Raw genomic sequence first — 15,995 nt, 5'->3', positions numbered from 1 at the left:
AACTCAAGTAATTTAGGGTTCAAGGTAAGGTATACAAAATTATTTCAAAATGGTTCTGTGGAATTCTATTCTCCATGGTACTCGAAGAAATTTAGAAAATATATTTTTCAAGAAACCCAATTTAAAATGGAACCAGTATTATTTGTGTAAATGTAAGAAATAATTATGCATAAATTCTAGCACTAAATTATGCGTATTCTCCATATATACGATAAGGAATAATAAAATATGTGTAAAATGTTTTTAAACTTACGATGAAATCGAGATTTGTTCTGCCATCTATCCTCCATGTATCTCGCTGCGTAAATCCTGGTAAATTCCAACTTCTCGAGATCACCATTTAAAAGCAAAAGGACTAATAAATAATCATTTACAGCATGGCCACAATATTGACATCCCCTTACAAAGCCAAACTTTCCACAACTACTTTAAACGCAGTCGAAAGCGCGCCTTCTTCAAGAATGAGACAAGATGAAATAATCAGCTCACTGCAGCTAACAGAATTTCGATGCTTGGTTGACTTCCGAGCTGCTGCAACTAATAGGCGGCAAGACGAAAACGGAAGGTTCGGGTTCGTTGTAAAACAGTTGTCGACTTCTCTGGGTTAATAGGAATGAAAGAGGCGCAAAATGATTGACTGAGATTGTTCTCTGCTTTTTTTTTAGGAAACTCTTAATGTTTTGTGTTCTCGTCGACTTCATTTGTGTACACATTTAGAATTCATTAACGCCGTGGACCATGAATCAAATAGCTGCTGTAAATTACCTCGAAGCGGTTTACTATATCTCCAAGGTTGACAATTCTGGAAATGCAATCAGTGCAGAATATTTTAAGTATTTATAAAAAGAATAATAATTTTTGTTCTAATTTATTCATTTGAGGATTTAAAAATGACTACCTGGATTAACTGAAAAAGAAAACCTCAGCCTTTTTTCTCCCAGATGTCCAATTTAAATATCGTTTAATTAGGTTTTTAACTTCTAATGAATGTTGATTTACCTTTTGTCCTATATAGAATATTTGAAGCAAAATTATACTTATAATAAATTACTATTTTATGCTGGAGTGTATTTTATACTCTTTTAAATTTAGTTCAAATAATTACACGTACTAAATAAGAGTGGCTGAAAATAAATAAATGAAATGAATTGTACAACAAAATTTACAGCTGTAATATATAATTTTTATTATCAATTACTTTCCTTCATGTAATATATTTTCATTCAAAATGTAAAGATTGATCTACAGATAATAAAATTATATAAGTATTGTGTACAAATGCATTTAAATATCACATAATATATCTAACAAAAAGTCTAAAGATTTTGAAAGCCAATCAGATATGTTTCCTATAAATTTTTATATACTTAACTTGGCATTAAATGAATATTTAAAATACGCAGTAATCTTATACATTTAAAAACAAAGTCAGTAAATAACGTAAATTTTAAGAAAGTTTATAAATATTTTTCCACAAAATTATATGAACATAAAGAGCCTTCGATGCAAAAAATCAATTCGAAATATGTATTTTTAACTTGTGCACTACAATTTAAGAAAACTGATTTATAACAAATAACCAAAGTTAAGGAATTATTTTTCATCTCCTTTTCAATTATTGGAAATTGCATTATTGGAAATCCAACTCAAATTTAAATTAGATATTCTTCATGTTAGTGTTTGTTCTCCAGTTCTATATAATTATACAATCGAAAATGAATTTGTTTATTCATATTAAAAAAGAACAAAGCTGTTTATTTTTGAAATCAAAATGTTGCAGCTTTGCTTCACTCTAATCTACATGCTGAAATATAGAGTGCTTTGCAGTTAAAATTAAGAAACAGGTAAGCTATAAACCAGGCAGAATATAGAAAATCATTTGAATTCTCTGGAACAAGGATGACTACGAAAACGAAATATGTGTAGCCTTCTGCGTTATATGCAGACGTAGGTTGATACCCAAATTGTATGCATTTTAATTATAAAATTGAAAACTGGCAAAATATAAAAAATTAATTAAAAGGAAAAAGAATTTTTCATTTTCCTTTAAGCAGAATAATTATTAGTACGTAAAATTCTTTAAGAAAATTACTGTATTCGGTGCAAGTAAAAAAGGCTTTCCTTCTTGCTTAATTTTGTGTAATGTTGATATTTTGATATTTAGAAATATTTGAATATTAGTGCATATATTTTTGTTTTCTGAAAGGGAGATAATTCTTTTGGTGAACCGCGTGATTTCTTTACCTGCTAAATGCCATTGTTCAAATGAGGATTATAATACTCGATAATCGTTGAGAAAGACAAATATTTTAGATTTGATCCTCTAAAAATAAAATTTTTAAAAAAATTAACTCTTCTTCGGAGCTCAGCTAAACATTATCTCTGCGTAATCGATTACAGTGACCGCCCGGTGGCGAAGTGGCTAGCTGCACCACAGGTTCGGGGTTCGATCACCGGCTGGGCAAAGTTGACTCAGCCTTTCATCCCATGGAGGTAGGAAAGGGAGGAGGGACCATTCCGCGCTAGAAGTGAAGCACTGCTTTGAAGCTTGGGTCACCAGACGGGGTGTTTTTTGTTTACATTCAGAAGCTCGCTTGACAAGATTCTGATAGTATTTCGACACACGACAGTTCCATAGAAATCGAAAAAGGGACACTCTCGCATGAAAGAAACATTCATAGTGTGATGGATAATAGCAATTTGTATAGTTTACTGACATTTACGCAAAAATCACATCTTGGTTATTTCTCGATAACTAACAACAGCGATTTTGATTATGAATTTGTTTTATAAAATTCTAAGCTGTTGCACTACAAAAATATAGATTTTAAGAAAATTGCTAAAAGAGATCTGCCAAAATTTATTTTCTAGAAGATTTGAAAAGTTTGAAACTTGATGGCTAAATGTAAATATAAAATTATGCATGTTAAAATATTTGTAATTAGGCACATAGGTCAGATTAAGTTTTTATTAAATAGAGTAACGCATGCAAGGGCTATCTGCATAAAGAGAGAGATGCCATCGTGGAGGAATTTTGAAGAAAAACTTACCTTTGAGTGGGTATTAAAAATAATACTTATAATAATTTTCATTCAAATTATATTCATATATATTTTTTATGTAAAACTTTCGGGTGTATGCTAAATTAGTGTAAATTACTTTACACGAAAAATATAGTGAATGCACAGAAATTAAAGATTTGCACATGCCGGAAATGATAAATAGGAAATATGTATGGGTATTTATGCATGTGCTTGCAAAAAGCATGTATCTGCCTTTGACAAAATACTTAAATATTCATTAAATTATTTATAAATGTATTTGAAATGAAGAATTTATTCACTTATAAACAACTGTGAAAGTACTGTGAAGAAATCTAATGATTAAATGTATCTAATTTATAATGATTATAAATGTTATCTAAATATATAATAACCTTAATATTGAATTGTAAACATAAATTGAAATCCTGTTGACAAATACGTTATAAAACTATTTAAGCAAGAATTGTTCGTATTGAAAGCAATCTGTTAAAAGGTATTGTAAAGCAAATGCTATGAGATGCGCACTTAAGAACGTAATAAAAAGTTTTGGAATATGTATTGTTGAAATGAAGGGTAAAAAAAATCTGATAAGTATAATTAAAAGAATTATTCCCTTTACATTTTATAATAACTCAGTTACAAGTTTTAAATAATACTTAAAAAAAAACTTATTTTATTCCCTTTCAGAACAAATACTATTTAATACCTATTTAATTATTAGTATTTCGCTAATTCCTAATAATTCTCTAATTTAAAATGAACCGAATAGAGCATTAATTATAAATTGACTTACATTTTTCGATTTAAAAGAAGCCAAAAAATCATGTCATATTTAAGAAAGTATTTTAGGAAGAAGCTCTATAAATAGAAAAGAAATAATGCATAATTTTAATATTAATAATACAATAAACTTTGATCTTAATTTTTGTACCTTAACTGAATAAAATAGAATTACCTTAATTTTTTTTCTAATATAATTAACGAAAACTTGTGGAAATATTTCATTCAAATTAAACCATTCTGAGAAAACTGTCCTGTGAAAAGTATAGCATTTAATTCCATTCAGAATGAAATGTTGTTTAAAAATATGTTGTTTTCACATACTTAGGCCTCTGAAGTGTTGTAGAAAAAGAAAATATATACATTTATATGTATATTTGCGACGTAATTACAAGATATTTACACCCGAACGCGTCAAATCCCATAGAACTCAATGGTAAATGACCCAAAGTTTTGGTCACCACGTAAGGATCGCCGGTGCTTCAGAGCAGGGTACGGAGAAACTTGTTTAGGGCGACTCCATCTTACTTCCTACCTCCATGTTTCATCCCTTGGGTGGGTCGATAAAATGAGTACCAAGTTCACTTGAGGCCTAAACACCGGGGTACCTGCGACAAGCTGCCCAGGGCATATGCTGATGCACTCTGAGGCTCAAGATCAAGAAAGCAGATTTCGGGGCACTGCAGGCCGTGGCCCATTAAGGCTGTTGCGCCAGAGTTTAGTTTAGTAATCGATTATCACGCGATTATCATATCGTTTTTAAAGTGTTTGACGACCGTCTCGAAGGATTTTCTAAAGAAACTAGACTGGATACTTAAACAACACTATCGCACTGTTTTTATACTAAATTTTACAAAAGAAAAAGAATGCTGATTTATTATGGCTGAAAACTTAGGTATTTATTGCGAAAAGCAATCAATAAACCTATTTACGAAAAGATTATTTTCTGGTCCAAATTTCACCGTAATTTTTTAAGAATAATTTCAAAACAGTTATTTATTCTTTTCAGCTATTTATAGAAAAATACTATATTCCTGCAACGTTCTTGCAGTTTCTTCTACTGCTGGCAAATCCCACAAGCGCTTTTCGATTATTAAGACAAAAGGTATCATGGTTTGACGACGATTATTAGGTGGTTGCTATAAGTGCCATGGATTGTATTATCTTTACACATCAAGCAATGAATACATAGTATGCAGAGAACTTGAAATATTTATTCTACTCTACATTGCACGTGTGAACAAAGTCCTTTTTACCCTTTTAAACTTCAGCATCGGTTAAAAATAAACAGTTAAAAGGAGCTACAACTTCTGTAGGAAAGATTATAAGAATTCTCAGTGACTTCATATGAATGTTTTCAGCATAAGTCGAAGAATCATACCTGGTAAAGGTACAGGTATAGGTAAAGTATGGAGGACACCAGCGACATACCGTGGGTCAATTAGTCATGCTTTCCCATGCTAACTAACCGAAAAATATTGCAGATTTCTAAGAGTTTATGAAAACAGGTAGAGGATATGAGCGATTGAAACTTTCCAAAGGATGTAGTTTACCTATTAGGGTACATCGTGCAATCTTCACCGTACAGTCCGCATCTAGTATTTTTTTAATAATAATTATTTAGGACATAAAGATATCATAATGTAATAGCAAGACAATTCGAAGTTCACAAATTACATTGAAAATATGTGTTTTGATGTGATAGAAATAACGGATAAACATAATAGATAAATATAATAAGTACTAGGAACAATATGTTAAAATGAACTCTACTAATAATACTAAAGATGTGTCCACGGGATTAAGTCGTTTAAGAATAACATTAAAAAAACTGTGAGTATGAATCTGAAAGCTCAGGGATTTTAGAATGCAAAAAACTGAAAACACGGGAAATATTTTTGAGAAGAAACCAATAGAATTTTATTAAAGGTATATCTGAAATTTAAACGAGGTCACAGAAGGAATAATTTCAATACCAACTTGATTAAGAACTACTTCTTTGGTTAATTCATCCGGCTGATCAAAATGGTCACCATATCCTTTGCCGGATGAAATTTGAATTTTGTAGTTTGTAATTAAAACAAGAAGAAGAATTTATGTAGGAAACTAACGAAGAGGAAGGTAAAGGATTCTTAATCGCTAAAATAGCTGCTTGGGAGTCAAATTTTACGGTAAATTCGTTGAGATTTCTGATAATAGCTATTTTAATCTTTGCTTTTTTGGCTGACAATTCAGTCTGGAAAACACTTTTATTATTATCGTATTATGCACTATTATTACTATGGTACTATACACTGTATATTTCCATTTGATGATATTTGAAGGGGCGATTTGAAAATAGGCTGCTAAACCAACTTTTTGTTTTCAATTTTTAATCCATCAGTATATTTAACTGGAGGCCAATTACGTCAATTTTTGTCAAACATGAAAATTTTATTTTGTTACAGCGAAGGCGCTGTATAAATAAGATTGGGATTATTTTTCATTTCACAGTTGGATGGCAGAATTGTTTGGTTGTTAATTCTGCAGCTTAGTTAGTTTGAAGGACTTCCATGTAGGAGCTTTCATTTTCTGCACTGACTGATAGTGAAAAAGTACCAACTAAAGTATCAGAAGCTATATTTCAAGTTGTGCGATACTCTCGAGCAATGCAAAGAGTAAAAGGCCTTTGAATTGAATTTAAACATTTAATCTTCCTCACTGCTATTGATTGTGCCCAAATTCTGGGTCCGTAATTTACTATTTTTGATATAACTGTGTTCAGAAGAATCCTTGTTATTTGAGGAATTTAGTTCCCAATTATATCCATGCATGCGTCGTAGGCAGTTAGCTATTGATTTTAAATGAAGTTTAATATTTTGTAGATGAGGAATCTGAGAGATCTTAAGTTAGAGATTGTTGACCCATGTTGCTTGACAGTATTCACAGACTTGATCTTTTGATTATCAATTTTTAAAGCTAAGGCTTTGATTGTGTTTTGCTCTAGTTTATTGATTACAAGACTTGAAAGTTACTATGTGAAATTTGCAGTTTTTGAATTTTGCAAAGTTTTTCAAATATCAGAAATGTTTCATTACTATTATCCTGTAAAATATCTTTGGTACGACTTCTTTTGATGAAACCAATATCGTCTGCAAAAGCAACAATTTTTGAAATGTCTGGCCATAGATAGGCAATGATGTTCTTGAAACTGATATTCCAGAGATCTGCACTCATGGAAGACCTCCGTTATCTGCACTCATGGAAGAGTTATACTGTTCCTGTTTCTGAAATTATCTTGAGTAATTAAAAGAACGTAAAGATTGTAAAACTGTTGGCCACCAAAAGAACCAAAAGCTGGTTTTAGGTCAAGACGTATTACTGCAGAAGGAAGTTGGTTGATCTTATTGTTTTTGATTTGTTGAAGAGCTGAATCAGTTGCATGACTTGTTGAAAGTAAGTTTCGAAATCTAAACTGGTTATTGCCAATTTTCAGGCAATCAGAAAAAGTTCAGAGTTACACAACGATTGAAGAAAACTACAGATTATATCAGAATGAGCTTGACTGATCAATTTTATAGTGTGATTATCAAAGCCGTCCAGGCCTGATGACTTTTTTTAACTTTTTAATTATTAGGTCAATTTCTCGTTTTGAGAATGATATATCGTTATTTGCTTACAGAAACTCATTGAAATTACGTATTATAGTTTGAGTAGAAGAACTATCAGCTGCATCATCCTTTAGAAAAGTTGAATCAACAATTTAATTTCAGGTTGAGGGAGCTGCATCCTGAATGTCAACAGAACTTGAAAGCAAATTTGGGGAATGTTGAATTTGTGACAGTTTAAATATTTCGCTACTGACGGTCTTATATAAGGTGCCATAAATTTCTTTATTATTTGAACAATAATTACGCCAATTTATTAATTTAGCTTCGCGAATCCTCTTTTTATATTTTTCATTTTGTTTTTTGATATGGATCCAGGCTTGCTGTTTTAATTTATCATCAGGAAGTATCTTATCATGACGTCCGTTTTGGTTAGGTTTAAAAAATAGAATAAATTAGCATAATTAAACCAGGAACTTATATACTTTTCGTCTATCCTTGATTCATTTTCATAAAATTACCAAATACTAATTCTTTCTCAAAAGCGATGCAATGCATGTTTTGAGAAGACGCAAATGAAGAGCTACTTTAAATCCAGCATAAGACAAAATGAAACGTGTTTAAAATAGAAAAAGACTACTTAACACCAGGAAATGATAGTTGTATCTAACATCTCTTTAGCATTTTAATCGTGTCGCTACTTTTCTTTATGGGTCAAAATTCGTCATGGGAAAGTTACCTTTCTAATAATAACATTTTTAAACAATTTACATTTCTCAACCTTAAAATAATAATTTTAATTAAAACTCCTTTCGCATATAGAGCTTATAATCATTTACTTATGAATGCATACATTTTCAATATACAGAATTTCAGATACAGAGTTGATTACAATAATGGAAATAGTAATTTTTCGAATTATAAAGCATTACCTGGAGAATTTCATCAAAAGGCAACGCAGACTCCGTACCGTTGTTACTAACATAAACTGTGATATAGCACTGGATTAATCGGAAGTAAAAAAAGGGTTATGCTAATGAAAGAACTGATAATTCTTATCCATTTCATGATACATTTTGATAATTTTCGCATCTTATTTTTCGTTTATTCATGCTTGAAGTGATTATTCCTATATGAATTTTATCATTTTATCACAAATACATTTAAATTTTATGAGGAGTCTCATTCACTTAGAAATCATTGTTTTTTTAAATTCTAATCTAGTCATACGCCACCAACACCCAATATATAGGCAGCAAAAAAAGTTTCTGAATAATTTTAACAACTTGTTGTTTGGGAATGGAACAACTTTGCTAATGGTCCCACTTTGCTATTGGTCCACACAAGCAAGGTTCAAAGCTTTTGTGATAAGCGACACAAGTTACATAACCTTCACATGGGCACCAATAGGCGCGCGCAAAATATCAAATCTATTTCAGTTCATTTCCTCTATGGTAACACATGGCGTGATCAGAGGCTGCAATGGCATTGCTGATTCTAGTTTTCAAATCTGCAATGTCTGACGCTTGCGAACGGTGAATAATGTCTTCAGCATTGTCCCATAAAAGAAAGTCCAAAGGAGTTATGCCAGGCCTTGTAGTGACCATGGAATGCGTCCATTCCTCTCGATCCGTCTACTGAGGAATGTTGCGTCCAGAAAAGTGCGAACACAAAATGTCCAGTGTAGTGGCAACTCATCCTGCTGAAAGTTCTCTCCAGTTGACAGTCCTCCAACTGTGCCAAATGCAGTTAATCAATGTAACTTGATAAACTTTGGCTATTATTGTCTGTTGATAGAAGAAAATAAATCCTAAAATCATGCCAAGTAGCATCCCACACCAAAAATTCACTTTCGGGCTGCCCTGCTTCAACTTCCTTGTGGCGCGGGGATTTTTCAGATCCCCAAATCATTATATTATATGTATATTAAATCAAAACAAATTGTTAAGATTAAAAACTTTGATATTCATATAGTAATACAACAATTTACAGCATTACCTTTTACAGGATGCTCGCAGTAATAGGGTAATATGTGCAAACTGTTCTTGAATGTTGTCTTTACGCGGCCTTTATTTTCACGTGTGTTGGTTCTAAAGATATACTTCCAGTTCGGTGGGAAATGTTTTAAATAATGCAAATATTCATACTTTGGCATTTTTTAAATTTTCAAATTAAAAAAATTTAAAAGGAGTTTTGTAAAAATTACGAAATCAAAATTTTATGTTGCTTTTCGGTTTTTATTAGTTAAAATTATTAAAGCTTTGTACTCATTCTGAAAAGTGAAACACAAAAGATTTTCTTCTGTAAGACAAAACCTGACGCAGATACTTAATTTTTAATTTAGAGATCATATTCAGGGATCGTATGCAAATTGAAAAGAAAAACATTTGTATCTATTCATAATTAAAAATGAAATATGAGTTTAGAAAACGGCTTCTGATTTCAATATATTAGGGGAAAACAATGTCATGCAGGCTATTATTAAAAGTATAGATCAATATCAATTTTTTGAGAAAGGAGATCTTATTCACAGAATCTGAAAGAATTCGTAATCTAGAAAAATGTGTCAGCGTATAACCAACTCATATTATTATTAGAAATTAAATGAAAATTATTTCTAATATTATGAAGTTGTCTGTGGGATTAGTGTCATGATTCTAAAGAAATAAAATTGCTTGAGAATATTAATAACCTACCTTTCAGCATTTACAAACTTATAAAATATTCGTGTGAAAATTCTTTCAGCATGCTAAATGTAACAAAATTGTAAATTCAGGAAGAAAGTTACATACTGGTATAATCACAAAAGAATATCATTGAATGATATTGAAAAGGAAAAGATCAATCTCGACTATACTAATTTATTATTTAATCAATAAGCCAAAAATGACGTTAAAAATCTCAAGTTTTAAAATTAAATATCTCAGGCAGTTTTCGTGAGAAACAGGTCAAAGTTTGTACGTTTTATTAATTTATTTTAAGGATACAAAATTTCCAGTAATATAAATATAGGAGCAACGCACCGTATGAAATACTAGGTTTCGTAATTTTTACAAATTTGATATTTTAAATTTAAAAATGCCAAAATATGAAAATTCGAGTCGTTTAACATATTTTTGTAATGGGAGCACATCAGTGTCTAAGACCTCCAATTGTGAAAATAAAGGACTTTTATGGTCATGGTGTAAAACTTTTAACACATTAACAGTATGCATAAGTAAAACCTATATACACATAAATTCAAAAAATGTGTTTTGCTGTTTTAATCTTTGGGAGAAAATCGGTATTTTTTTATATTCGGGGTTTTTAGGTGCATCAACATGTTTAAAGAATACGAAGCACCTTTTAATAGAATTTTCATGCATTTCATAAACAAATTACTAATATTTTAGAACAGCAAGGTTCTCCAATTCTGTATTAATATATTGTTACGAATTTCGTATTAAAAGGCTAATGTTAGTTCAATTATAAATTAAATGGTTTTATTTCTCGCGCAGTGCAGCGCATGACGAATATTAAAAGAAAACTAAGCCGGAAAATTGAAAATACAAGAGCGCGTGCATTAAATAAATAAATATCTCTTTTTGATTTCGAGAAAGTACTGGAAAATTCTAGCGCGTGATTTTAAAATCTTATAAAAGGAGGAAAACATCTCACTTTGTAGTAGAATTGTCCAATTCCGTCGCTACAGAAGAAATGTCACTACGAACACGGATATCAAGATAGAGAATGATGTGATTTCAGTTTGCTCGTCCGCAAAGTTCTTGGGAGTTACCCTAGATGATAGGCTCACCTTCAAAGAGCACGTAAACCAACCAAGTAAATAAAGCAAACGGAGTTTTCATGTCGCTTTATACTGTTATAGGTAGGAAATCGAAATTGAACTTAAAAGCTAAACGCATGATCTATCTCACTATGATTAGGCCAGTTATGCTCTACGCCGCCCCAGCGTGGGCAATAAGACGTATCCGTCTTATTGGCAATGCCCACGCTGGGGAGTGGAGAAAACTAGAAGTCCTTCAAAACAAAATTTTGAGAGCCATCACTAATGCGCCCTGGTTTGTACGAAATAGCATCATTCATGCAGACTTGAAAATAAAGCCCATTCCTGAACAAATCCTCATGGAGGCGCACAACTTCTTCGAAAAAATGGATAATTCTCCAGTGCACACGCTAAGAGAACTCGATAATTATGATCCTACGGTGGACAGCGTGGTGAAGAGACCTCGGTCAATTCACCATAATGCGCGGTGGTGATGTAAATATGTAAATAGTGTACATATAAAGTTGTGTTTTGTGCTCTATTTAACCTTATTTAACCAAGTACTGTGTTACTGCCAAAATTAGCTATTTGCCTGGAAGCATGCTAGAGACTCTGAATTAATTACTATGTGTTAAGGACTGTGTATTCTGTGATCTCACCACGCCCACTGCTGTGGTTCTACTCCTGATTACCTGCTGGACTGCGTACCCTATCTCAGTAACCTTACGCTACTGTCCTGACCTAATTCATCATGCAAGGACTTGAATGCTGGATGATTTTGTTTTCCAAGTACTAATTTCCCAATTTTCGTATATTCAGCTTGACTTAGCCACGGAATGATTGCACCTTGTTCTAATGTCACACCCCCGAGCGAGGTGCAGTAGCACCTTAATGTACTAAAAACCGTGAATGGCCTTCATAGGCTGCACAGATTGTACAGGTCAAAACTCAAAGTAGTTGTATACCTGAGGTGAATCAGAAATAAATAAATAAATAAAGTTTGTAGTAGTTGCTTAGTTTGTTGTTGTTTAGAAAACTGCTCTTGTTGATTGTAGCGAATTCGCGGATTAGCTTTCTTTAGCTGTTTTGAATTACGTTCTATTGGACATTTGAGTAGTTAAAAGATAACTACTGTGAGATATTGCAATACTGCATGATAATTTGAGAAAATTTAAGCATTTTTGTTGTGATAATAATAAATTTTTGTTCATTTTTCATCGGACTTGTGCATTCATTTCATAACGAACCCGTACGCACGCGACAATATTAAAAATATCTGGGTCAGGAGCCAACTCAGCGGCTTTCAGACTTTCGATATACACCAACGTATAATCATATTTGTCCCAATACTAGATATCAAAATAATATTGATATTTATCGCTGAGCAATCTAGCACTTGAAGAAATATTTTTATTAATTCAATATTTTTTCTTAACTTGGTACTTTTCCGTTTTGTCAGCGCAAGCGATAAAGTCGCCGAAAATGGTACAACCGATGCCAAATGGAATATCCTCGCTGGTAACCTTTTACGCCTTATTTTCAAAACAAGTTCCAGTCATTTCTTATCAGACTGTTTTTCTTTCAATACTGGCATAAAATTGCATAGAATTTTTACCAGATAGTTAAATTTTATGCCCTACGGCCATTCGCGGTAGTTAAGTCAATTAGGATGCAATCACATCGCTCATCCGAAGGCGAAAATAAAATACAGAAAAGGCAAAGTAAATTGTTAAATTCATCAATTCGAATGCGAATGCACTAGCGAAGTAAAGCACTGCGGTTTCACATAAGTTCTGAGTAAGCTATTCGTACGAATAGAAATGATTCTTGCATTTAAACTTCTATTCCATATTAAGATTTAACTTGAAATTAATGTAGAATGAACTAATAACTGGATAACTCTAAATTTAATAACTTGAAATTAATGAGAGAATTAGATTTCTGTAGCTCAGTTTTACGTGAGATGAGATCACTTGCAGTCACGTGATATGAACCGGCGAATCAGGATGCTGTACCATGAAAGCATAGTAAATTCTTAAATTAATTTCGTTTTACAAATTTATTGTCTTTATTTATTGCCTTTTTACAAAATTTTAAACGATATTAAAATGTTTAATTGTTTAAAATTAATTAAAATTTAAATTAATTAAAATGTTTAATATTAAATGTTCTTCAAAATAAAAAAATCCTTAGAACTAACATTTATAGACATGGTTTATGTGTATACCGCGTATTGTCGCGTCTGCTTGGCGAGATTTGCGCCGGCGAAACGGAAAAATGCCCTTAACTTTTATATATTCTAAAAGTATTTATACTTAGTTTTATATCAGAATATAGCACTTAGATTATTTACATGACCCTTTTTTTAATAAACATTAAGCTGGTGTATCAAAAGCAATCTTATTAGCAAGATCGTTTTGTTCTTACATATATTATATTAATGAAAATCAAGGAAAGCGAATCATAAAGTGCGCTATACACTTTGAAAAACAGTATAATTAATTTTAAAATTTAATTTATTAATTAAACAGTATAATTAATTTTTCACTTTCAATTTCACCAAAAACAACTTGATTTCTGATAAACAATTTGACTCCCGATTAAAAGGGGTAAATATGAGAAGTACAACATCCACCATTAATCCTAAATCACAGTTACTCCGAAGGCAGTTAAAACATATCCACAGGAAAGAGAAATAACCTATAGCAAAATAAACAGAAAACTACTAATCACAATTTATCTGTATTTTTAAGTAATTTGATTTGGAGAAAATCGTTTGATTACGTAAATTAATAAATATTTAAAGAAAGTGCAGACTTCAAAACACAAAGAACAATGGTTTTCTTTACGTTGCTATTGTATTTTGAAATTAATTAATGGGAAACAAAAGATTAATGGTTACACATTTAATTTATGTTTTTATTTAATAATCTATATTAATGGATGATTTGAAAATAATTTATAGTCCAGATTATGTAAGATTTAATTATGTATTTTTTCCCCAATAGCGGGCTCTAGCCGTTTACAAGCGTTGCCCAAGACTAAAGCTGGAAGTGATAGTCCCTTCACTATGGAGGAACCTAATAGGCAAGCCACTGCTGCCTGTTATAAAGAGTCGGACATATTGCATTCATGCCTTTTCCGGAATTCGAACATGGGCCCTTCGGTACGGCAGTCAAAATCACTATGCCATCGCCTGTATCATTCCATATCCAGCGCATTTTATATAATCTTATTACATTTTTCTGTAGAAATTTTTCTTTATTCTAATGGTTTAAGACGGTAATTTCTCCATCGTTCTGCAATAAACAAACTGAACATTTTAAATAGAGAAGGTCCACATAATAAATATTATCAATGTTCCGATTATTCGGGAGTTGACTATAATGAAGGAACAAGGCGAATATTAAAATTTTGTTGACAACGTGATAGCACATCTTCCTTCAGCATAATTGCAGATCTTTTAATATAATTTCCTTCAAAACGGACGGAATACACATCCCGAAAGCAAGCGCGTTTACAAGTTACTTTTCTGTGACATGTAATGCCATATTTTAACTTTTTAATTCATTCTTAGTTTACCATTAACCATAATACAAAATTTCATCCCACTAATGCTCTTCAGATTTTCACTGAAGGCAATAAAAATGAACATGGGAGCTTAATTTTAAAACAAGAAACCCTGATCACTATTCTGTTTTTCATTCTGAGCTTATAGTAGCTGACGAGGTCCTTAAGGCTGCGTACACTTGGACTGCCTATAAAGATACCTGGATTTTGTTTGACAGTCGCCGTTCTATCCAACATCTGCAAAACTGGCCTCGTATTGGGGATAAGACTTCATTCTCTATTTTGCTTTACTTCAAAAACTCTTTTCCCGTCATGATGTAAATCTGCAAGGATCCCTTCACATATTTGCCTCAGTGGTAATGAAATGGCTGATGCCCTGGCTAAGTAAAGAACTTTAATGACTCTGACCACTGGCTGACCTTTTTCGAGATCTGCTCGAGAGTTAAATCTACTGTTGCCTCTTCCTGGCATTCTCCTCCGGCTTATGACTGGTACTAAGCAGCCGGGAGGTGCTGTTGCTTTGGGGAGTAATCATGCTCAGCAAACTACTTCGACAAAGCTCCTAAGTGGACACCTGAAATGCCTAAATTTGACCGGGGATATAAAATCTACGCCATCTGTAGGAAATGTAATACTGGTAATTTCACTCCTGGACATCTTTTCATCTGTTTGGGATTTGTGAAAGAGGACCTAATTTAAAAAGACCTACCTTCGTATTGGAAATAATGACGGCTTTTGGACCCATGTATCTGGTCTAATCAGTTAGGATCAGTAACAACAACTAAAATTTCATTAAATAAAGGAACAAAGAAAATAATAATTAGTTTTAATGACTATCAAGGGACTTCCGAAAATTATCTATCAATCGAGGATACCGTTAAAACACCTTGATACAGTTTTGAAAAAAAAAAATAAGCTACAGAATACTAAAAGTTTGTTTTCCCAAATTCGCCTTACTTCTTCTTCTTCCTCCTCCTATATCTTTTCTTTAATTAAAAGTATATGAAATTATAATCCAAAACTTTCCAGTTTTAATATCTAAAATTTTTATATTTATTGGAACAATATATTAGATTTAAGTTAAAATTAATAAAATGGGAGGGATACTTTACTTAGAGGTTGCTCTCAACAGACTTTCGTATGAAGATGTATTATGAGATAATCCAAAATTTCTTAGGTTTGATATTTAAAATAGGTACATGATTGAGAACAATATATTACATTATAAGTATTATTGTATTCTTCTAATTA

The 15,995-nt window shown here is 31.9% G+C and overlaps 1 protein-coding gene across 1 annotated transcript in view; it reads right to left on the bottom strand.

The window, feature by feature from the left end:
* LOC118197893 (uncharacterized) overlaps window positions 1–513 on the bottom strand; it is a 137,473-nt gene extending 136,960 nt beyond the window's left edge. Inside the window, exon 1 of the mRNA XM_035369450.2 lies at window positions 254–513. Coding sequence (XP_035225341.1) covers window positions 254–340 — 87 coding nt within the window. The 5' untranslated portion in view covers window positions 341–513. The remainder of the gene's footprint in view (window positions 1–253) is intronic.
* Between the last annotated feature and the right edge of the window lie 15,482 nt (window positions 514–15,995).

The sequence above is a fragment of the Stegodyphus dumicola genome, chromosome 12 (assembly GCF_044657685.1).
Source record: "Stegodyphus dumicola isolate Sdum_Otavi_A_Nest chromosome 12, ASM4465768v1".
NCBI classification, from domain to species: domain Eukaryota; kingdom Metazoa; phylum Arthropoda; class Arachnida; order Araneae; family Eresidae; genus Stegodyphus; species Stegodyphus dumicola.
This window is presented reverse-complemented; position numbering and strand designations above follow the sequence as displayed.